The 22,044-nt window shown below is 45.7% G+C and overlaps 1 protein-coding gene across 3 annotated transcripts; it reads right to left on the reverse strand.

The window, feature by feature from the left end:
• Positions 1 to 10,909: 10,909 nt before the first annotated feature.
• On the reverse strand, positions 10,910 to 18,919 carry LOC102100553 (transmembrane protein 45B-like). 3 transcript variants are annotated; one of them, XM_088066818.1, is made up of 6 exons: positions 18,791 to 18,919; positions 13,785 to 13,983; positions 13,310 to 13,522; positions 12,482 to 12,666; positions 11,720 to 11,865; positions 10,910 to 11,474 (listed from the first exon to the last, which is right to left on the reverse strand). In XM_088066818.1, the coding sequence occupies exons 1-6, from the start codon at positions 18,821 to 18,823 to the stop codon at positions 11,345 to 11,347; spliced, it is 906 nt and encodes a 301-aa protein (XP_087922944.1). In that variant the 5' UTR covers positions 18,824 to 18,919; the 3' UTR covers positions 10,910 to 11,344. The 3 variants fall into 3 exon arrangements, with proteins under 3 accessions (XP_087922944.1, XP_005528482.1, XP_087922945.1); XM_005528425.3 differs by lacking the exon at positions 18,791 to 18,919 and adding an exon at positions 17,427 to 17,458; XM_088066819.1 differs by lacking the exon at positions 18,791 to 18,919 and adding an exon at positions 14,714 to 14,857.
• Between the last annotated feature and the right edge of the window lie 3,125 nt (positions 18,920 to 22,044).

Here is a 22,044-nt window from a genome sequence, read left to right on the forward strand (position 1 = left end):
GATAAATTATATTAGTTTTGCAAAATAAATGCAGCAGGCTGGAATCAAAGTCTATTACTTCAATGCTTTGGCACAAGTGCCAAGCACTTGGAATCGATTCTTTAGGATGGATTTTGACCACAGCTTCTGAAAAGTCATGTTGACACTCAGCTGCTTGAATGTGGATGCTAAGGCATGTCCCAAGTGTTTCTGGAATCAGGTGTGCAAGTGGAGGGGCTGATCCCAGCAAAGAGGCAATGGAGTGATTTGGGGAAATATCAGCAGTTTCATGATAGTAAGATGCTTAAAATTATTCAGAGCACAGTGGAGCACTTGGTTGGGGAAAGACTTGGAGCATGTTGTAGAAAGCTGCATTTCAACCGAAAAACTGATTTTAAAAAAACTGATTTTAAAGAAGAAGTGCTTCAAGAGGAGCAGTATAGCTGTCTGGTGAGGAAACAGGATGCTTGAGAAGGGTCTTTGGGAATGCTAAGCAGAGGAAGCACTGGGTCAGTTTGTCTCCCTTCTTCTGAAGCTGTTTTTAGCCCTCCTGCAAGGGCACAGTGATGAACGTCAGACCCCTTCTGTGCACAGGAACAAGTGGATGGAACGTGGGTGGATTGATTTTACCAGCCTTATGCAGAGCAACACTTGTAAGTGTGGTTTTGATCATTCAGCCCTGATTTTGATCATGGGATGGAAGTCTCAGGGAACTGTACAGCAGCAGGCACAAAAGCTCTTTCTCCAGTGCAAGAGTCAGAGCGTCCTTAATCTTCTGGGTGCCTCTCCATAAATTCACATTTTGATTCCAGGCACTGGTAGCTTTGCTGCAGAGGCGGGGAGAAGATTCTGCTGAGTGCAGCACCTGACAGAAATGAGGGTGTTTTAATTCATGTATGTGTGATTCTGCAGGAGTGAGAGGGTTAAAAGCTTAAGCGTTTTGCTGTATTTACCAGTGACCTGTGTGGAGACTGTGCTTTGTAGCAGGAGCACTCAACCCCTGGCCCAGAGGCTCTCTGTGTGTGCTGCCAGGATGGGTTAATGAAAAATTTTATTTCCAACACCACTGCATTCCTGAGAGCAATTTGATAACGGGCTGTGGGCTGAACGAGCTGGTTGTTCAATACCATCAGTCTCTGGATGGCATCCGGGAGGTTCCCTGGGCCTATCTCTGAACAGACTCTGGTGCTTGGAGTGTGGGGCTGAAGGTGGTGGGTGGGGCTGGACCTGAGCAAAGTGGTCCCATCTCACCAAAACCTTGCTGTGATGTTTTGTCATGTGTCAGTGGGAGGGGGTAACAACCCTTAAAGGGACAAGGTGATGGGACAGAGTCTGTGGAATTTAATACCTGAATTGCTATGTTTGACTGGAACAGCTTGGGGATATCCCAGTTTTCTGAAGGCTTCCTCATCCTCCCATGTTACAGCTTCATGGAGCTCCGAGTCCCACAGCCTGGCTGTGCTGTGGGAAGGTAGGAGTATTAGCCAAAGTTCTGTTTCTATGCCTTAGATTTCCCCATATGATCCCTGATTGTGAGAGGTGAAGGAATAAAGGGTCAGTTTACCTGTGAGTGATCCATCCTTCTAGCATCCTCAACACCCTTGCAGTCTCAGGAGCAACATAAGCTGCTCCAAATCCATCCTCTGGACTTGGGCTGGAGGCCACTCTGGAGGCAGGAACTTCTCAGGAGCATCTCACCTGTTTCATGTGACAGCAGGGATCCTTCCTCCTCTTCACCTGCTCCCTGGGAACATTCCCTGGAAGGGAGCACATCTATTCCCTACTCTGAGTCCTTGCCTGCGCACCAGGGGCTTTCCTCTGCCTGACTGTGGCAGGAAGCGAAATACCTTAGGCTTTGAATGTGTTTACTCTTGGCTTTGAACTTTCTGCCCATCCCATGTGTGTGTGGCTCTGAAGGATCTCTTCCTGTAAAACATATAGCTCTGATGTTGAAGACACTGAAGGTACTTCGAGTTCTGGTGCTTTGGAGAGTGTCAGCAAGGAGTAAGGGTGATGCAGATGATTAATTTGGATTTAATATCCCTTCTGGATTACATTATAGCAGCTGTTGGGAGTATTCTCCTGCAAGGTCTCTGAGAGGAAGGGTTCTGTCTATGGCAAGCTCAAAAAAAAGGGAAACTCTGGTCTCTTGGATGGTGCCAGGCTGGATTTATTTTTTTAGCTGAAAGCATTGGTGTTGGGATTATCAAGACAGGGACGACTGAGAGACTTCGTAAAAAATAGTTTATTGTATAATCAGTTTCATAGGAGGGTGAGACATTTAAGATATTACATCCAATGCCATCACATCAGAAGCTGTCTTAATTCTAGTTACAGTATCTTTTATAAATTTCTTAGCTAATCAACTTCTCTTGGTTTAGAAGACGGGTGTCTGCTAGGGAGGGCAGGAGCCTCCCTTGGAATGAAAAATGTAAACCCCCTCCCTCTGAATTTTGAAATCAAGGGGCTCTCAGGCAGAGATCTAGGGATAGAAATAACAGTTCTTCACTAGTATGTATAACAAGGCAAACGAACAACAATAACTACAGCATTAACAAGAAAACAGAACCAGGGAGCCCGTGACAGCCTTCTCGGCCGGGACGGGAAGGGATGGAGGAGAGGCTTTGCTTCACAAACCCCCTCGGGCAGTCCCGGTGCTCCTGCAGGGCTCTGAGGAACACTCAGCTGGAACAGCAGGGATGAGCTGAGATCCCTGCCCGGTGGCTGAGGTGGATCAGCAGCTCTGCGGTGGTGGCTGGCACTGCCGCATGTCCCGGCAGGACAGGGGGTGCGAGGCCCACGAAGAAAGAGGAAGAAGCAGCAGCTCCATCTGGGTGATGATGAATTCCCTTCTCCCAAGACCACAGCAGCTCTGAGAGAGTGTCTTGCTCTCCAGCCCAAGAAAGCAGCCAGCCTCCAGCTGCCCCTGCCCTCTCTTTTTTCTGCTTCCCTTCCCCTCACCTCCCCCCAGCTGAACTGTGTTTCTCAAGCACAGTTTCTCAAGTACCAGATGTTCCCGACACTGATGGGTAAAAATTCCATAGCTGAGAAGGAACAAAAGGAAGGACACCTAACCCCTAACACAACTACTTCCACAAAGCTCACTAATAACTTTTTACAGCAATCAGTAACTGTTTTGTATTACGTGACTCTACTGCAATACATCCTTATGTAAATCATATAGCACTACACAAACTTACACAGCTACATCTTAAGGTTCCTACTAACTCTAGAGCAAGCTCTATTGCTAAACTTGAAAATTTTTCACTATTTTGCTCAACTTTTTTTTCACTTACATAAAGCACAGTTCTCCTTAAAACATATTTTGGTTTAAAGTATAAACCCATATTCTTGCTTCATGTCTGTATAACTTCATTGTTCCAAATCTTCAAGCCTTTTCCAAGGTCTTAAGTCAAACTTTGTGTCCTTCTCTATCTCTGAGCCTGCACACACAGGCGTTGGGAGCTTTCTGTCCATCCACTTCCCACACACAGGGACATCAGAGAAGGCAGGGAGAAAGTGGTGTAAAGGCTTGAAAGGGGAGAGGACAAGCTGTTCTCCTGTGTGTTGACTCTGCTTCCCGCTGTGGAGAACAGAGTGGGGCTGGTTCTCCTGGGGCTGGCACTACCTCACCAAATGCAAGGTGAGGAATAATTCTTTTCTCAGTGTGGTGGTCCAGCAGGGAATAATCCTGCAGCTGGTGTAGGCTCATGGAGAAATGAAGACTGGAAAGAGCTTCTGGAGGGCATCACACTGAACTCCCAGCTTGGGTCTCTGCATGGTCGAGTATTACACTGCCTTTTTCAGCAGCAGCTCTCTTGCCTGTATCCATGGATTTTGGGGCAGGAAAAACTATGTGATTATCTGAGGCCAGGAAAGTCTAAAGGGGGAATCCCTACTCGACCTTGAGGGCAGGCCACAGGGAAATATTGTCCTTTTTTCCTCCTCTAGGCAAGCTTATTTTTGTACAGCCCTTTTTCTGAGGCTCAGCCTTTGCTGTGCCACCTTTTGGTGTCACTTTTTTGGATATAACAGGATCACCTGTTCTAGATTTTGTGTTATCCTGTGAATATGTAATTATGGGCATGAGTTTTCAGCAGGCACAAGGAAGGAAACACTCATTATGTTAAGTACATGTGAATACTTTGACACTGGAAAAGAAATAAACTGCAGGTAAAGTAATGATCCAGCTGTTCTCTGCTGGGATGGACTCCCAGTGGTCTGAGGTTTTTTGAGAACTGAATTTTGGGTTTACCCCTTGCTCATGACACAAGTAAATCACTGGAGCTCACTCCAGTACTGAGAATCAAGAACTAGACTGGGACAATGCTAAGGTTTGGTCACAGATCCAGCCTTCAGCTATTCCAGTTAATTAATAATCCTTTTTGTACAGATTATGTGTTTAGTGCTTTTCTCTGCTCATGGTCCTGGGAATGTTGTTTGTTCTATCTTTTGCTAATTGCCTTCTCCTTGTTTTGAAGAGTGAGCACCAAAACCAGCTTTTGGGATTGAACTTGAAGCATCCTTTTTGTTTTTCAGGATGCTGTATCAAGAACTACAAGCCACAGATGAGAAAAGTTATTGTAATATAATTTCAGGCCTATTTGCTCAGGTGTAGTTTTTAAAAAGCAGAGAACACTTGAATTTCCAATGGCCCAGTTTGTGCCCTGAATCACACTCTGAGTGTAGATGGTGCATTTATTCCTGTGCTGTAAGTTCATATTTTTCCAAGACACTGGGTATTTGAGGATGTTCAAGTGTTCTTTACTTTTACAGACTACATATATGAGTATATATATTTGTTTACATATATATATAAGCTATATAGAACCTGGGATGCATCCATCCACCACGACACTTTACTGGTACATTTGGAATATCTTGCTTAAAAAAGGAGCTTCAGAATGGAAATCATAGTCAATTTTTTCTGAAGGACAGAATTTGGCTCACATGGAAGAATTTTTTGATATTCCATGGTTTTGGATGCCTAATACACCAGAGGACTACAGTTCGAGGTAATTGGTGTTTCACTTCTTTTACTGGGGGGGCTTTTTTTTAATGTATAAACTCTAGGTGAGGGGGGGGAACAGCTGCAATTTTCATTTTTACAGTAGTAAACATCAGGGCGGAACCTATTGCAGCTGTTTGGATTTTGGCGGGGGTGGCACAAGTCTGGGGGGAGCTGGTGGTGTCTGGATTTTAATTTTTTTTTCTATAAATATATATTTTTTAAAAAATAAAGTAAAAATAAAAACTGAAAATAAAAGCAAAAAGAAAACAGTGAAAATTGAAGTAAATAACAATAAATGAAAATAAAAGTAAGCAAAGCTTAAAGCAAAAATTAAAATTAAGGTAAAAGTTACTTTATTTCTACTTTTATTTTAAAAATTATTTTATTATAAAATTAAAAATATTTATTTTTATTTTAAGGATGTTGCCTTTTGCTTGAACAAAGATCCCATGTGCTTCATCTAAATCATCTTTAATTGTGAAGCTTCTACTCTTCCAATTAAACACAAAACACAGAATAAATGTTCTCTACCCAAAGAAGAAGAGGAATTTCTTTGCCCACAAAACAGCTTTACAGTCATGTTTACACATCCAGTGCTGTTGGAGAGGCTCCAGCTCTGCCGTTAAAGCTGGTTTTAAATATAAAACTGGTTTCTACAGAAGCTCAATCAAGTGATCCATGTGCTCAGGATAACTAATCAATTGGTTAATTAAACTCTACAGCTGTGCCTCCAAGAGTTAAGCTGGGAAGTATATCTCCAGTTCTTATTTTCCCTTTTAAATCCAAATTTTACCTGGAATTTGCTACAGAACATTAGGAAACTTAAACACAGACACGTACAGAGTAACTTAGTTTTCCTTCAGTCAGTAATTAAAACCAGTAGCTGAGCATATTCCATTCTTCACTGGATCTCTAGGAAAGGCCAACTCTTTTCTGCTCCCACCTTCCAAAGGCTTCTGTAACAAAAATATTTGATACGACATTAGGTTAAAGCAGAACTACAGCATAATACAAAAACTTCTTAAACCTAAAAAACTCTCTTTTAAACCCCTAAACCCCCTTTTTAAAACCAAATAAACTCAAACTCCTGGCCCTGTGTAGAACAGTACACAATCTAAAACAAATCCTTTCAATTTTAAGATAAACTAAATCAGTTTCACATTTAAGAATAAAAATTTCTGTCTCTGTGACATTGCTGGGGCCCAAGGTGTAGTTAAGACCCAACCATCACCTGAGCTGTGCCACAGCTTGGCCAGGTAGAATTTTTTTTCTGATTAATTGCAGAATTAAGTGGGTTTTGTCCATTGTGTTGCAAGTAGAGTCTCCCAGTGAAGAAAAAACAGAGGAAGAAACAAAGGAAGAAACAAGAGCTGTACTGTGTCAATCAAATGCCAGCAGCCCACAGGGGGGAAAAAAGAACCACCTAAACCCAGCAAGAAAGGACATTTTTTTCCACCCTTTCATGGCAGTGACAGCACTCAGCATCTGATGGAGCACTGGTAGCATATTGTAGAGCAACACATCAGGTAAGCAGAAAGATGAATCACAATATTCTGCAAATCAAATAAAAATGTTATTAGATTCAAATTCCACCTGTTTACTATGCTCACGCATCAACGCAAGAACTACATACTTTCTTTTCCAGAGGTATGACCCTGAGAAATGAGGGGTAATTGAACTCACCAGTATAGGAAGGTGAACAAGAGGCAATTTTCTACTCTTTCAGCATCCCAGCACCAGTTCTGGAGAGCAGCTTTTCCTGGTTTTGCTACACTACTGATGGCTTAAAGCTAGGTAGACAAGTAGTGCTGGCAGCTCATGGTTCAAATCCAGGTAACTGATGCCCCCACCACAATATCACCATATGTGGGTATCTCTACCCAGCACACACAGTCAAACCAGAGGAAAGTACTGGATAATGATACTAAGCATTAGAGAAAACTTTCTTTATATCCAACTTTAAACTGAGGCAAGAAGGCAGAGAGAAGCCAGGCTGCTGTTGCAGTTGGAGACTCCAAAGATGAGCTAGGTTTGCTGAGGTGTCCTGAGGACAAAAGGTTCACCAGATTTAAACAGCTGCATGGAAGGTGTTCCAACCTTCTTTCTGGAAATCAGTAGGATGTGTAATAACCATCTCACCAGACTCCACTGTGCTGAAAAGGATGCTCCTAGTGAATACAAAACACGTCACAGAAGCAGCAGAGACTGGGTACAGGAGGCATCCTAACACCAGCCTCAGTACTCACACAGTGCATGAACCTCCCCATGGCCTGCAGAGAAAATAAATATTATTAAGGTTAATAAACAGGGCAATTTTTTTGGTGAAGCACATTGGCACACCTGGATTTTTAAATTTTCTTTCCCCCCACGAAACACAGTCACTGGTATCTATTTTCAAAGCAGTGCTGGGAAAAGAAACACCTACCAGGAATTCATAGACATGTCAGGAAAGAGGTGAGCACTATGAGACTCCACAGATGATACATCCAGGGGAAAACTGTATATTTTTCAATAATGCCACTCTAACTCTTAAGATTCATTGTATTTGAGCATCTCATTATACACATGCGTTCAGCAAATGGTTTGCTGGTCTGAAGTTTCACCAAGTGCAGTGGAAATACATTAGCAATTGACAGTGAGTTTATCACCCCTGTTACACTGTGTAACTCTTGCTGGAACCCAGAGAATCCTTGAAGCAGGAGCAGCCTCCTCTCCACCAAACACTTCATGATCACCACCCAGGCAATCCCAGAACCTCCAGCCTCCCAAGAAAACTACTCCAGCCAGAGTTGGAAAACTTCCCCCTCCTTGGCAGCACTTTTCCAGTTCTGTTCCCTTCTCTGGACAATCTCCAGCACCACCATGTTTTCCTTGTAGTGAGGGACCCAAACCTGAACACACAATTCGAGGTGCAGCCTCACCACAACCTTGGGTGAGATCCAGGTTGTGCATCCTCAGGGGAAAGTAACCATGTACTGCTGACTGTTGTTTCTTTCACTTGAGTTAATAGGCAAGAAATGCATTAAGATTTACAAAAAACATAAAAAAAAGTAATGAAAATTTATAAGTTCTGGAAGAGATGAGTGACCTAGAAAATCCAATCCTCCTCTGAACAGCAATTGCATTACATTTGGAAGCTAGGTTTAATAATTAAGCTGAAACAGTGAATTTTAGTGGTGCTTAAAAAGTGCTAATTTCAGCTCCTCTTCAAATTGTGAATCTCCAGCAAATCTCTCATCAATAACAATAAAAGGTTTTGCAGACAAATCTGAGTATTGAGGGTTTGTAAAGCAGGTCTCGAGAAGTCTCTCTTGCTGAGGCAAGAGGATACCCAAAATTACACTCAGCCATCCTCCAAAGGTTTCTATGGCCAGTTCCTCCAAGGTAAAAGCCTATTTCTGACGTTTACCAGCAGCAGAGGATTTGTGGAAATGGGAAAACTTACCATGACATTCTCCCAGCCCTTGCTGTGAAACGGCTTGTGAATTCAATCTGGTAGAGCAAAGGTCCCTGTTCCTTCTGAACACTTCAGCACGTGTGTTCTGGATATCTCAATCAATTCTCCAAATTTATTATGCAGCAGAAAATAGTTGTCATCAAAACCACCAGTCTTAGTGTTTCTATGTGCCATTAGGCAAGAAAAAAGGGTAAAATGCAGGTAAGAATTACCTTAGATCCTGGCTTGTGTAGCATCATTTAAAGCTTAACAATGTGTGCAATGACAAAGAGATAGAGCATTGCTTTTTGGCCAAGGTATTTTCAGGGAATCACAGCCCACAGCCCATGGAAAAGGAAAATCATCCACATCTCTGCATCTCCCTGGGGACCAGCAGTGCAGACAGACCACAGGAGCTACACAAGGAATTGAATGTTCTGTCAGAAAATAACAGGAACAGCATCTGTCAGGTCTATGTACGATAAATAACGAGGTCCCCAGTGAGTAAACTCACACATCCTAATCCACCTTGGAGAGGCAGGGACTGCAACAGAACACATGTCCAGCTCCTATTCCAGGGTTGTCTGTGTCCATAGCACATGACCAGCAATGGTTTTGGGTGGACAATGGAGACATTAATGATCACTTGCATCTTGTCTAGTCATGGAATTCCAGAATGGTTTGGGTTGAAAAGAATGTTAAAGATCATCTCATTCCAACTCCCTGCCATGGGCTGACTCTCTGCTCAATGAGTTTTATTCCACTCAGGCTTCACTGAGAGAGATGTTAGAGAAGATCTCAATCCCACAGCCAGGCTAGCTGGGAACTGTTCAACAAACAGCCACAGCCTCAACAACCTCATATCTTCTTTCTATTCTATTAACATGACAAACATTAATCATATCTCAAATATGGGGCAGCTCTAGCACCTAAAATGGTAACAGGTAAATTTGGTGCCCTGTTCAAGGAAACCCTCTCAGTCTTGGAGCGTGATCCCACAGAACTTGTCAAAACATACAGCAGGATGATTACTATTTGCTCTTACATTTATTCAAAGAAAGAAAAAACATCGCCAACAAAATGGACATTTTATGCCACAAAATCCTCAGTAAGAGATTCAGCACTGCAAAGATAACACTTGGGCAGAAAAAAAACCCAGGAAAAAAGTAACATCAGTTGATCAAAGGGGAAAGAGATTGTTTTTCCCCTTCTTTTCAAGCCAAGCTCAGTACACAAGGTTGTAACCTCTGCACTGGGCTTCCCATTAGTGGCAGTCAGTCTATAACAACTTGACACAATGACCCCCACTTCTAGTCCCAGGAGGATTATTACCAATGAGAGCACATCACCTTCATGGAGCACAATACAAGCTCTCACTCCAGTACTGGGGATCCACATCAGCCTGACTTGAAGGCAACCAGATCCTGGAGAAACCATTGCTCAGGAGGGCTGTCTGCTTCAGAATCCAAATTAACCATCCTCTGTATGTAGGTGCCAAATATGGGAGCCCAAAATACTGCATTTACTTGGTTTTCTCTGCTCCTCAAGGCTTTTTTTCTGGACATGAAGCACTGGTCCTCTTCCAGCCCTGCTCCAAAAGGAAAAAATATAAGAATAAAATACAAAAATAAAAATAAAATGCAAAATAAAAAACTAAATAGACAGTACTCACTCTTCCAGAGAGCTCCCATGGGGCTGGGAATTGCAACAGGTTTGAGCCAGGGGGAATTTTTCTTTCGTCCCAGCCTGTGCAGCACAGCAGGGATGTGTTCAGACTAAAATGGCTCTTGCATTTCTTAGGGGAATACAGTAAAGGTGTTGGAAGACAATAAAATCAATGCTGTTTGTACTCCCCTGTTTACCCAGCCCAGCCCTCAGCCAAGGGCATGGCAAAAACATTTTAGATGCTGATGATTAACTTTTGGACAATGATTAGTGATGTTCTTTCAATAATCTTCCTAATCCTATCTTTTAAATTTGGTTTTGCTCCCACTCTCCCCACAGGAAGAATCTCTCCCCACACTGTTCTTCTGCAAACAAAAGGAGATCCCAAAAGCAAGGTGATGCCCCTTGCTGGAAGGTTTTGTTTGGAAGTGACCAAGGTGGAATAAAGGTCTTGGAGAAAAGCTGAGATCACTGCAGGGCTCTCAGAGACTTACCAAGACCATCCATACACCCACCCCCAGCCAGCTGAAACCATCATTTTGCTTCAAGGGTCTCTCTTTCAGCTGAGCGCCCTGTCCAGCAAACATCCTATCTCCCAGGAACATCAAACCCCTGGCTCATGTGCCTAACTCAGCTTCTGATGATAAGCAAGCAGGAGAGTAGCCACCTTTTCATCCACTGGGCACACACCCTTCCCTGTGCAGATTTGTCCACATTAACACATAGTCCTACCCCTCAGATATTTCATCCACTGTCCCAAGCATTTTGAAGCCAACATTGCCTTAGCCTGCAGCATGGTATTCAAGAGATCCATGGAGGAGAGGTGTTAAAGCACTTTATTGGTGATCACAGATACTCTGTACATTCAGCTTTGCACAAAGCCCTCTCCATTAACACCAGAGTGAGTGACAGCCACCAGGAGCTTTGAATGCTGGCTTGGCTCCCTTCTGAGGAAGCAGAAAGGAAAATGTTAAAAAAAATAGTCAGATTTTCCACACCAGTCGGACTCCAACAGCAAAACAGTCCTGCAGCCTGCAGCTTGAGCTGCAGCTCAGAGAATTAAGAACTTGTGGCTACCAAAGGGATGCAGAAGGAAAGTCTTTGCATTCCTTGCCATGCTCCACCTCAGGGTCCTGCCGCCTACTTCTGATGCTCCACTGTCAAGTGCCGCTGTAGTTTATGAAGACTAATTAAAAACCTCATCTCAAGAGCTCTAAACCATCAGGGAAGAGACTTCCATATCCACCACAACCTCATTTGTCATCTGAGCTGCTCTCTGGCAGCAAGGCGCCACTGGAGGTCTTCTTCCCTCTATGGAGGCACAAGCCACAGTCCAACTCCACGTCGATGTCCCCAAATTTCAGCTGGCAGGACTCATTGCAGCTGCAGGAGAGACAGCGACAATGGTCAGGGACTTGTGGGTAGTGAGAGCCACTGGCTCCCCCCACCCTGCTTGGGAAGGCTGCTCTATGGTGGCATGGAGCCCACCCTTTCCAGACAAGCCACACTCAGATATGCATGGACACCCACACTCCTTATCCCATGGAACATTGGTGCATGGATTTCCCAGCCCAGTACTGGGCTCTTGGCCACCCCAGCCCATGCACAGTGCCAGAACCCCCTCATACCAGCGGGATGCGGCAGCGTTGGTGGTCACAACAGCGAGAGCACCCATGGAATGCCAGCAGAAGCACATGGTGAGGAACAAGAGGTTGCTGGAATCACTCTGATCCCAGCCTGGTCCTCCCCATGGAGGGGACAGCACAAACCCAATCTGGTCCAGATGAAAGAGAAGTCAGGCTTTAGTACATCCCTCCTGATTTCCTCCTGATTTTAGCTCATCTGCTGCAGTTGACTGTGGACAATAACCCCAAATAACACCTGGGGTGCTGCCCTTGGCTTCCCCAACTACTGACACTAGGGTGTCAGGAGGAGATGGATTCTCTGCAGATAATCCTTAGGGCTTGCAGTATAAGCCCACCATCCTAGAAAAAGGTGACATACCAAAAAGTGACATTACCAGTCTGTGCATTTCCCCCTAGACCAAAAGCTGGGCCATTACATGAGAGATTTCCACATATTTCCAATTACTTGGAACAAACAGAGGAAGAAAATGGACCTAATAAAATTAATAGAAATTCACAATTATGGTTTCCTTCCCTGTGGGCTCCAATTTCTATTTTCCATTCCAGATCTGTCCATGCTGCTACGTTACAAATGCACTTCTTCACGATGGCAGCTCTGTCATTAAGCCTCATTTCCTCTTCTTATTTACAAAGATATTTGAACAGCCTACAAATTTAACTCCAACAGATGTGCCTAAAGGGGCAGAGAGCCCTATCACCTTCCTGAGTGCAAAGATCTGAGGAGAACGCTGGATACACACTGACCTGCCAAAGCCAAGAGCCCTGGAGGAGGAAGGAGATGGTCCTGAAGATCTCCAGGATGATATGGTCTCGGAGGAACACCTCTAGGAGCGCACAGAGGGCTCCGGCAAAGATAGCGATGGCCAGCAGGGAGTGGAGGTGCTGGTCCAGCTGAGCATTACTGTAGTCACGGAAACAGAAGAGGAAACCTGCCAAGATCCAGCCTGTCTTAGCAAAGGACACTCGGGCATTTGTTCTTTTGAAAAAATCATCTGAAAACTCACTCTCATGCTCCAGGCCTTGCCATGATCTGCCTTGGGGGGAAGAACCAGAGAGCCACCAGCTGCAGTCACCACATTCCCTCTGCAATGACCAGGCAGCCCCAGCACTGGCTCTGCTCTGCTCCTGAGGAACCCCTGTATCTGTGGAAGTCCCTGTGCCCGTGTACCTGTGGGGAGCCCTGTGTCCCAGCCAGGGCTGCAGGAGGAGCACGGGGATGAGAACCTTGAGCTCAAAAGATGGTGGGGAGTTTTGTATCAGGGTCTGCCCCTCCGTATCCAACCAAGGTGGGGGGAGGACACATTTTTGTTACTCCAGAGTGAGAGAGCTGCTGGCAACCAGGAGAAGCACAGATCCCACAAGCATCCCCTGTGGCATTCAGCTATGGCTAGATCCATATTTAAGAGGAGCAGGGAGGGCCATTTGTCACATAGCCAGTGCCATTGTGCATCCACACCCTCTTCAGGTCTGGCTTTGTGGCTCCCACACTGCCCAGGAGCTGTCACACCCATGAGCACTGCAGCAATTCCTTATTCTGTGTCCCCTCCTCCCCTAGTATCAGGTGCAATTCACCTTCCACAAGCAGAGCCAGGGACAGCGAGAGCCGGTCCAAGCCAGGCGGCAGCTTGAGCGGGGAGTGTGAGACCACATCTGTGATGCCAGAGAGGAGGAAGAAGAGGTAGATGGTGGAGTAGTGCCAGTGGGTGAGGTCAGTCCAGCTGTGCATCTTGGGGCTGTACAGCTGCAGGTGTGGACCAGTGGGGACAAACTGCTCCACCAGTATCCCTGGGCAAAGAGAGAAAAGGTCATTTTTCCTTATACATAGGGAAATGACAAGCCTGAGGGAATGTTCCTTTGCAGGTGTGAAGCAGTAGTGGTGTTTGCCCAGGAAAACGACAGCAAGCTTCTCATCCCAGGGCACGTGTACATGTCCTCAGGCCCTCCTGTGCCAGATGTTTCCCACTACAAATAGGCCCAGTGTTGTGGGAGAGAGTTGCTGCTGTGCTAGTAGATATTTAGGCAGAGACTCATCATCACCCTCCCTTACCTACTAACGCAAAGAAAGCTTTGACTGCGCCTTCAAAGACCTCTGTGCGCCCATGGCCCGGCTGGCCCTCGGTGTCACCTTTCCTCCTGAGGTACTTCAGGGGGTACCGCACCGACCACCACAGGCCAAAGGTGAAGAAGAAAGTGCCCCGGAGGGCACTGCCCAGGAAGTTTGTTGGCATTGGACTCATTCTCTGCACCTGCAAGGAAAAACAATGCCTGAGGACCAACCTAAGCATCACCAAGGGACTCTTGGGCTGCTCACATCCCAGATCCCGACAGAGCAGGTGCACATGGCTCAGCTGCAAACAGGGAATAGCAGAAATGGGATATCAGCACAGGGAAGCTACCACTGTGTATATATGTATTTATGTGGCTGCACATAAAATCATCAGGACTTCATGCCAGAAAACAATACAGTAGTGCCCAAGAAAGCATAACAGCTATTAGAAGAGGAAACACAACAAAGTTTTTACCAATAAAAAGCAACATGACAGTTATTTCCTTAGACCATAAACTTGCTTCAAATTAGGCAATTTCCAGGGTGCAAATTCAGTGCTAGATTAGGAGCTCCAGCCAGTGAAGGCTTTTATGGGCTGTGCAGGACAAGGCAACCTAGGAACCATTAACATTTGGAAAAAGAGTTTCATGCATATTCCACACAACTTTCTTGTGGCACACAAGTGGTGATTTGACACAAGAGATTTCCTCGCCATAGGAAGAGCTCAAAGACTGAAGGCATAAAAAAAGCCTTGACTAAGTCAGATGAATGACAGAGTACCAACCAAGAAGGGTGACGAGGAGCAAAGGTACAGAAAACTTATATCTTTATATATACAAAGTATTTCAGCCCATACCAAAATTCCTTAGAATTGCAGCAAGCACAGAAAGGAATAAATAATGATCTATGTGTTTCCAGCATTGTTTTACCTGGGGATTGTCTTGCTCCCTCCAGAAAGACCTCTCTCCTTGCTCTCTGTAAGGCTTCTACCACCTGAGGAGGATTCACTTTTCTCCTCCTCATGGGTTTTCTGGTCCTTTTCTGCAGCTCAGATGTGCAGAGGAAGGCATTACTCACCCCAAAGCTTCCACACTGACCTGGCCTTGCATCACAAATCACATCCTCACTGTGTTTATAAATACCAAAGCAAATCACAAAGGCTGGATGAACAACTCCAGCACGTTCTCCGAGTCCTCCCACGCTAGAAAGTAATTAGGCTCTGCAAAACAAGGATAGGATGTGGCGTGGCAAGTGCCTGAGGTGAGGGAGAGCTCTGCAAGACATTCCAGATCAGGTTATAGCTGTAGAACTGACATAGGTCAGGCTGGCTCAGCTCTGTGTGGCAAACACAGGACTGGAATGTAGAAGCCACTGGCATCCTTTGCATCTCTGGGACACATGCAATCTGGGAAAGACTCAAATGTGTGCTAAGGTTTCCTTTCAGGATGGAAATTACTAAACAGCCTTTAGTAGGTAGGAGCTGGGGATCAGGGATGGCTGTCTGCTCTATTTTGGGTGCCTGCATTAGGGTGAGGTGGCTGATGCCTCAGGAGAGCCCACATCTTTCTTGATTATAGTCTGGGCACACCAGCCAGAACACTCATCTTCCCAGCAGAGACATCTACATCTGAGGTAACCAACAATAAAACACATTTAAGCATAACACAACTGTGTGATATATAACCAAATTTTACCATTGTCCTACTTGTGACTGCAAGGGCAGCAGCCTGTAGTTGGAGTCCACCCTGATGAAGAGACATGCCAGGAACGTTAATTTGATGTGATGAAGTGGAAGAGAGGAGAGCAGAGACATTCCAGAGCCCAGAAATGACAAACATGTTCCACCTGCAGCTCCAGAGGCTGTTCCAATCCATGCCAGCATCCATAATTAACCTGGGGATCTGTCACCCCACATCCACCCTCCATCTCTCCCTTCACCTGAGTTATCAGCAGACCCAACCTGCTGTTTGAGACCTGTCCCTGGAATCTCCTACCATGACCATCCCTCTCCCCAGCCTTGCTCTTGCAGTGCCAGGGACCCTCTTGTTTTGCAACCCCTCTGCAGCCCAATCCAGCAAGGCTTTGGGGAGCTGTCATGAGTCTCCTTTGCTTCCCAGCAACTGGAAACAGCCCTTCAACAGCCACCACAGATCCCAGAATGGTTTGGGCTGGAAGGGACCTTAGAGTTCATCTCATTCCAACTCCCTGCCATGGGCAGGGACATGTTCCACTGGACCAGGTTGCTCCAAACCCCAGCCAACCTGGCCTTGAACAATTCCAAGAATCCAGTCATGTCCTGTGACATCTCTCTTGTACCAGAGATGTCCCAAACCACCATCAGACAAGCAGAAGTTCGCATGTAACTCACGAAAAAAAAAAAAAGAAAAAAATTCCCACCTCCTTTTATTAAACAGCCACTACTCTGCAGCAAAATCAGATGTTTCCAAGCAACAGTCCAGTCCACTTGCACAGCTCACATATTTGAAGCACAGGAAAACAACCCCCACATTCACAGAGCCCCTTGACCAGCCCAATGAGCCCAACCCTGACACCCCTGACCTGCTGGCTTTCCCCACTCCAGCTTTGGAGCCCACACTCACATAAAAGCTCATTTAGCTCCAAGTAAGTGGAGCCAGGAAAGAGCAGAGACACTAGGTTATTTATTCCTCCTGGGAGATGGTCTGTCTGTCAGAGCACTTGAAATGTGGCTGCAGACAGAAGTTATAACCTGAGCTACCCTCCCTCCCTCCACAGCTTCCAGGCTGTGATGCTCCTGCCTAATCACCATACAGGAGCTGCCTGCTGTCCTTCCAGAGCTGTGCCTGACTGCTTGCAGCCTCCTCAGGCTTGGCTTGGACTGCGTTCCTGCCCAAATTCCAGGCTCTCTCCTGAAGCCATTGCAGCTCCAGATCCATCACCATCCATGATTTGGACCCCACCTGCACTAGTGGAGGGGATTGCTACCGTCTCTCTGGATACTCCAGCATTCCCTACAGTAGGCAGGACACAGTAGCCTGTTTCCACTCCTTTTTTCCTCTCCAATACACAGAACTGCCCTTCACCATCTGCATTCCAGGACAGACAGCTTGTGTGCAGGGGGCAAGCTCAGCACCTGGCTGCAGACACTTGAGAAGGTCTTCTCTTTGTGAATCTTCCATCATCCTTGGATGCTTCCAGGTACAGGGCAGTCACAGCTTCTCTGGGCAACCTGTGCCAGGGCCTCCCCACCCTCATAGGGAAGGATTTCCTCCTAATATCCTGTCTAACCCTGCCCTCTGGCAGTGGGAAGCCATTCTCCCTTGTCCTGACACTCCTGGTGTCCCTCTCCAGCTCTCTTGGAGCCCCTCTAGGCACTGGAAGGGGCTCTAAGGGCTCTCCAGAGCCTTCTCTTCTTCAGCCTAAACAACTCCCATCCTCTGCTATGATGCAGCTCCAAAACACAATAACGCCCCTAAAAAGGATCTAAAGCCAGAGATTTCTGGCACCATCAGCACCACTTCCACCAGCCTCACCCACAACTGTCATTACACTGAAACTTTGTCTCTCATGGATATTCTCCCCACGTCCCTTCTTTCCAAATTCCAGCAGCCATGTCCATCCCATGGCACAGCTGCTCACCAATGTATGGATGGAAGAGTTTACCTGTAACTCCTGCCTGTCCTTCTCCCTCACCAGGTGTGTCAGCAAGGAGGTTATTACTCAGAAGAGGTAGATAAAGGGAGAAGCCACCACGGGGAGGTGCCCCTTAGACAGGATGTTTGGAGCCAAACATCCCATGGGCCAGTTCAAAGCACCCTGAGTCAACCACCTTTCACAACCTGGGCCACCTCCTGTCTGCTGTTAAAAAAACAGCCAACAACTCCCCTGTAGATTGCTACAAAAATCCACATAAGCAGCCAGTTCCTGTTCCCATGCCAACCATGTATATTCAGTTGTTAGGATAGGGTTGGGAATGACTGGGAAAGAGCCAAGAAGAGATAAGGCAGCAGCAAGGTCTGACAGGGCTCTGCTGTAAGTCTGTGAACTGGGTTGCCAGGGACACGATAACTCTTTTAGGGGGTCCAGTGTCATAAAAGTTGCCTGAGGACAGGAGATTTTGGGCCAGGAACTCACAAACCAAAGCAGAGCCTTTGAGAGCTTCACCTCCCAGCCCACAGCAGCTGAGAAGGCAGGGGCCAGGGCCTTCTCTCCCCCAAAAGATGGGCAGGCAGGACACAGTAGCCTGTTTCCACTCCTTTTTTCCTCTCCAATACACAAAACTGCCCTTCACCAAGCAACCATAGACACAAGCCACCTTAAAGCTGCTGCCCATCCCACTGATGGCTGCAGAGATGAACAGTGCAAGTGCTTCAGGCAAATAAATACCTCAGGCCACCCAAGGGACCCCATGTCCTTCCACAGCATCAAGGTGATGGTGCAGAAACATTCAGCATCACCCCAGAGCACTGCCCAAGCCCCTGACCCTGGGGCAGCCACATTCTCAAACCAGCAGTTCTCCTGGGAAGTTGTATATTTCTCTCACTCTGTTGCCAAATCTACCCCAAGCAAGCCTCAGGACCAGCCCTGCCCAGAGCCAGACATGTGCACCAGTGCCCCACAGAAACCCAAGGCTGGAGCAGCACAGAAGCAAAGCAGCCTCCCCAGGATGATGGGCTGTGGTCCAGCACGGCCAGAAAAGCCACCAAGCCATAGCCATAAGCCTTTTATTCCCATATCTTCACATCAAGTGGGAGAAAGGGAGGAAAACAAGAGGCTGTACCCTACATCCATCACTATTCACTTCCAATGGTGCCTGAGAAGCAGGATGACTGGAACAGGGATGAGTACACCTGCAAAAGAGTCCTGGGAAGCCCACAATAGCAAATTCCACAAATGCAGTTTCACCTAAGCTTAAGCTTAGGAAACTTGTTACAACATTAAATCCAAGCATAAGGAGAAATACAACCCTCTTAGGAATTCTTCCTTACAGACCTACCCCTGAAAATAATGCAGGACAAAAACCATACCTTTTTTGCTGGGAAAAAAAGCAGCATCACCATCTGCTGAAGGGGACCTCTTTCAGCTCAATTTTCCTTTCTACAACCACCTGCCTCTACAAACAACTACCCCAAAGGGCAAGAAGCTGCTTCCCAAGAAGTAGGAGTCAAGCCCTTGGAGAAAGCGGGGAAAAGTGAGGTGGGAATGCAACAGCTGGAGAGTGACAGGAGGAAACAAGGCCCAGCTGGAAAGTATCTACACAGAGGATCAATGTGCCTTTTTCCATAAAGGGCCAGTAAAGAGTAAAGGCCAGAGAGAAAGCCTCTATAAAAAGGGCAAATTAAGTTACAGACAGTGAAAGAAGTTTTCAGTGTCTTAAATAGCTGAAAAAAAGAGGTTTCTTTTAAACCATCCTGACGAGAAAAATGAGGATTTAACTCTGACAGGTGGTTGAGAGAAAAGATAGCAAATCCCTCCAAATCCCCTAGCAGGTCATTGCCACTCTGGGCATGCTAAAATCACTGTGGGCACAAATGGATGTGATTCCATTTCAGTTCCTTAGGGAATATACCTCCTTCTTACTCCTAGGAAAAGACTGAAGGTGGCAGAGCTGTATCTGACCCCCTCCAGCTTCTAAAGCTAAACACTGAATTGAACTTGATTTCATTTTTTAAATTTTTTTAAAATTTTATTTATTTATTTTTTTCTTTTTCTCTCAGCTGTAACTGCAACATCTTCTCCCTGAAGGTTGATCATCAGCCTCGGTGCTAATGAAAAAATGTGATAATGTTTGTCTCCTTCTTGGAGGTGGTGGGAGGCACAGTCTAATTAAAGGTTTGCCAGCAGCTCGAGTGCTGCAGATGGAGGGTTGTTTGGAAGTGCAAAGTATTATTATTATTATTATTATTGTTGTTATTATTATGACAAATGCTAACACCAGCTTTCATAAGCAGGTGGTAAAAGCAGAGGCAGGGCTTGTTCTGCTGCTACACCTCCATTTCAGCCTCATGTAAAAGTGGTTGTGTGGGGAGGCAGTGAGAGATCCTATCTCTGCCCCAGGAATGAGTGGCTCCTGGATGGGCTGTGCTGGCTCCTGGTGAAGGGTTTGTCTTTCCAGCTGCAGTAAGAGCTGATTTCGGGAATCAGGACTTAATAACTTGAAAATGCAGAGAGATATGTTTTATTCCATCAGGGACACATGGGAGGATATCTCCTCCAAATCATGCATACCTGGTCAAGACAGGTTCCAGGTGTAAATACACATTCATTCCACAAGCCCACGCCTCCCTCCCCGCCCATTCTCCGCCTTCTCTCGCTTCGAATTATAATTAGCTGCCACAGCTCCTGGTGGTCGTGGGCTGGGGTCTCTGGGATGAAGGCTGAATGTTTTCCTTGGTGATTGCTGTTTGACTTCTGCTTTAGGGCAGGCACAGTGGAAGCTTGGCTCTCTCTCGGGTCATCTTGTCCTGCTCAAAATCACCTGTCTAGTCCTGGCTGGTTTCTGGAGCCACAGGTTCTGCCTTGTAGGATTTTCACAATACCTGGGTCTTGCTTTGCTGAGTCTTTGCAATATATCTTATCTTAATGGCTTTTCCCTCGCAACCAAGTTCCTATGTGGTCTGTTACAAACTATTTCTGCTATGTGTTCTATTTCTCCTCCACCTGCTTAAGCATATTATAGGCTTCTAATATTCTGAATTTTCAAAATCATGTATGTTCCCCATCTCAGAGCAGCTGCCAAGACCTTTGGCTGCTTTGGGGATGTTATCTGGGCTCCTTTGTAAGACAAGGGTAGGGTCAGCAGCTCCTTCTGGCCATGGATGAGCAGGACACCTGAGTGACAAAATCAAACATCAGGCTACAGTTACACAAGAAAACTATATCCCTGAGACACCACATAGGGCATCCTGCTCTTTTTAAAATCAGTGTTGATATAGATAAAAACACACCCCCAGTCCACTTCAGTTGCGTGGCTGATGGGTCCAGTAAAGAGACACTTTAACTCACTTCATAGAATCATAGAATGGTTTAGATTGGAGAAAATCTCCAAGATCACCAAGTCCAAAGATTATATGATGAAAAGCATGATCCAGAGAAACCGTTTGATATTAATGTTCTGTTAAAAGCAAGTCTCCATCTAGGACTGTCCTAAAATATCTATCACTCAAGAAATAAATGTGAGAATGGCTTATGGTTGCACTTCTATATAATAAACCATCTCTGTACCACTGATCCAGACACCTTCATACCATGTTTGGTACCTAAACTATTTACAAACCATTTTTAGTTGAAATGAAAATCATTAATACTCATGCAGAAATGAACCCAAACTGTATTTCCTTCCTTAATCACAGGCTGGATCTCTCCTCTTTTCTTGACCTTCATACCTTGAAAAAGAATGTGCTTCAGAGCTGGAAAACAAATTAGTGAGTGCTTTGCTGACAGTCCTGGGATGTTTGTGGGAGCAGGGACTTAATGAGGCAAACAGAAACTATTCCAGACACTGGGTGCTGTGGAGGGAAAAGGTGTTTTGTCGCCATACAGTGACAGGAGCCAAAGAAAGGAGAGGGGAAAGGTGACAGCAACTTGATTAAGAACTGTGAAGAATTAAATAAACCCTATCCCAGTTCCAAAAGCAGGGAGTGCTTTTAAAAACCAAAGTCAGCTTCCATTTGTATGCCCTGGAATGGAAAACACCTCTGGCTTTCGGGGGTGGGAAGGAGGAAGATGACTGCATCCAGCTTGGATCTGTTCCTAGTCCAACTGCAGCTGCTGCCCTCCCATGGCTGTTTAATGGGAATAGTGATGCTTGGGCTGTTTCCTAAAAGAAAATAATTCACAAAAGACCAGAAATAATTCAGAGCATCACACAAGGCCTTTTTGCTATTCAGTGAACCCATCACTGTCCTGCAGCACTCCCATTAACTCGGTTTGCTCCCTTCTTCTTGGTGGGGGGCGGGGGTTATCTGCCATTAGCAGGTGGCATCTGCAAAATAGGTTGTGTCTTCCCACAGCAGCCAGAGGAATTTGTGATGTTTGGAAAACTTATTCTGCCTTGGCTCCTCATGTTCAGTGGTTACGACTCATGAGACCCAGTCATGAGTTTATGAGATGGATTTACAGAGATGCATCTCTGCTGATTCATTCTCATCATGCCCAGTCTGTTTGCACCTCCCAGTATCCAGCCCTGCAAAATAAACCAGCATAGCAGTAGATACACAGGAAAACTGGCATTCAAGGAAAGCTACTCTTTATAGCACTGTTAATAAGCAATGAAATCTAG

Source organism: Pseudopodoces humilis, chromosome 25 (genome assembly GCF_049639895.1).
Source record: "Pseudopodoces humilis isolate 2021_Gansu_Grassland_sample_001 chromosome 25, ASM4963989v1, whole genome shotgun sequence".
Taxonomy (NCBI): Eukaryota; Metazoa; Chordata; class Aves; order Passeriformes; family Paridae; genus Pseudopodoces; species Pseudopodoces humilis.

Excerpts from the sequence above, each read along its gene's own strand:
- LOC102100553 (XM_088066818.1), bottom strand. The coding sequence starts at position 18,823 with ATGGTGATGCTGCTTTTTTTCCCAGCAAAAAAG. Across the intron at positions 13,523-13,784 it reads AGCTTTCTTTGCGTTAGTAG|GGATACTGGTGGAGCAGTTT; the intron begins GTAAGGGAGGGT and ends CTCTTTGCCCAG. Across the intron at positions 11,866-12,481 it reads AGGGCTCTTGGCTTTGGCAG|ATTGGGTTTGTGCTGTCCCC; the intron begins GTCAGTGTGTAT and ends CATCTGGACCAG.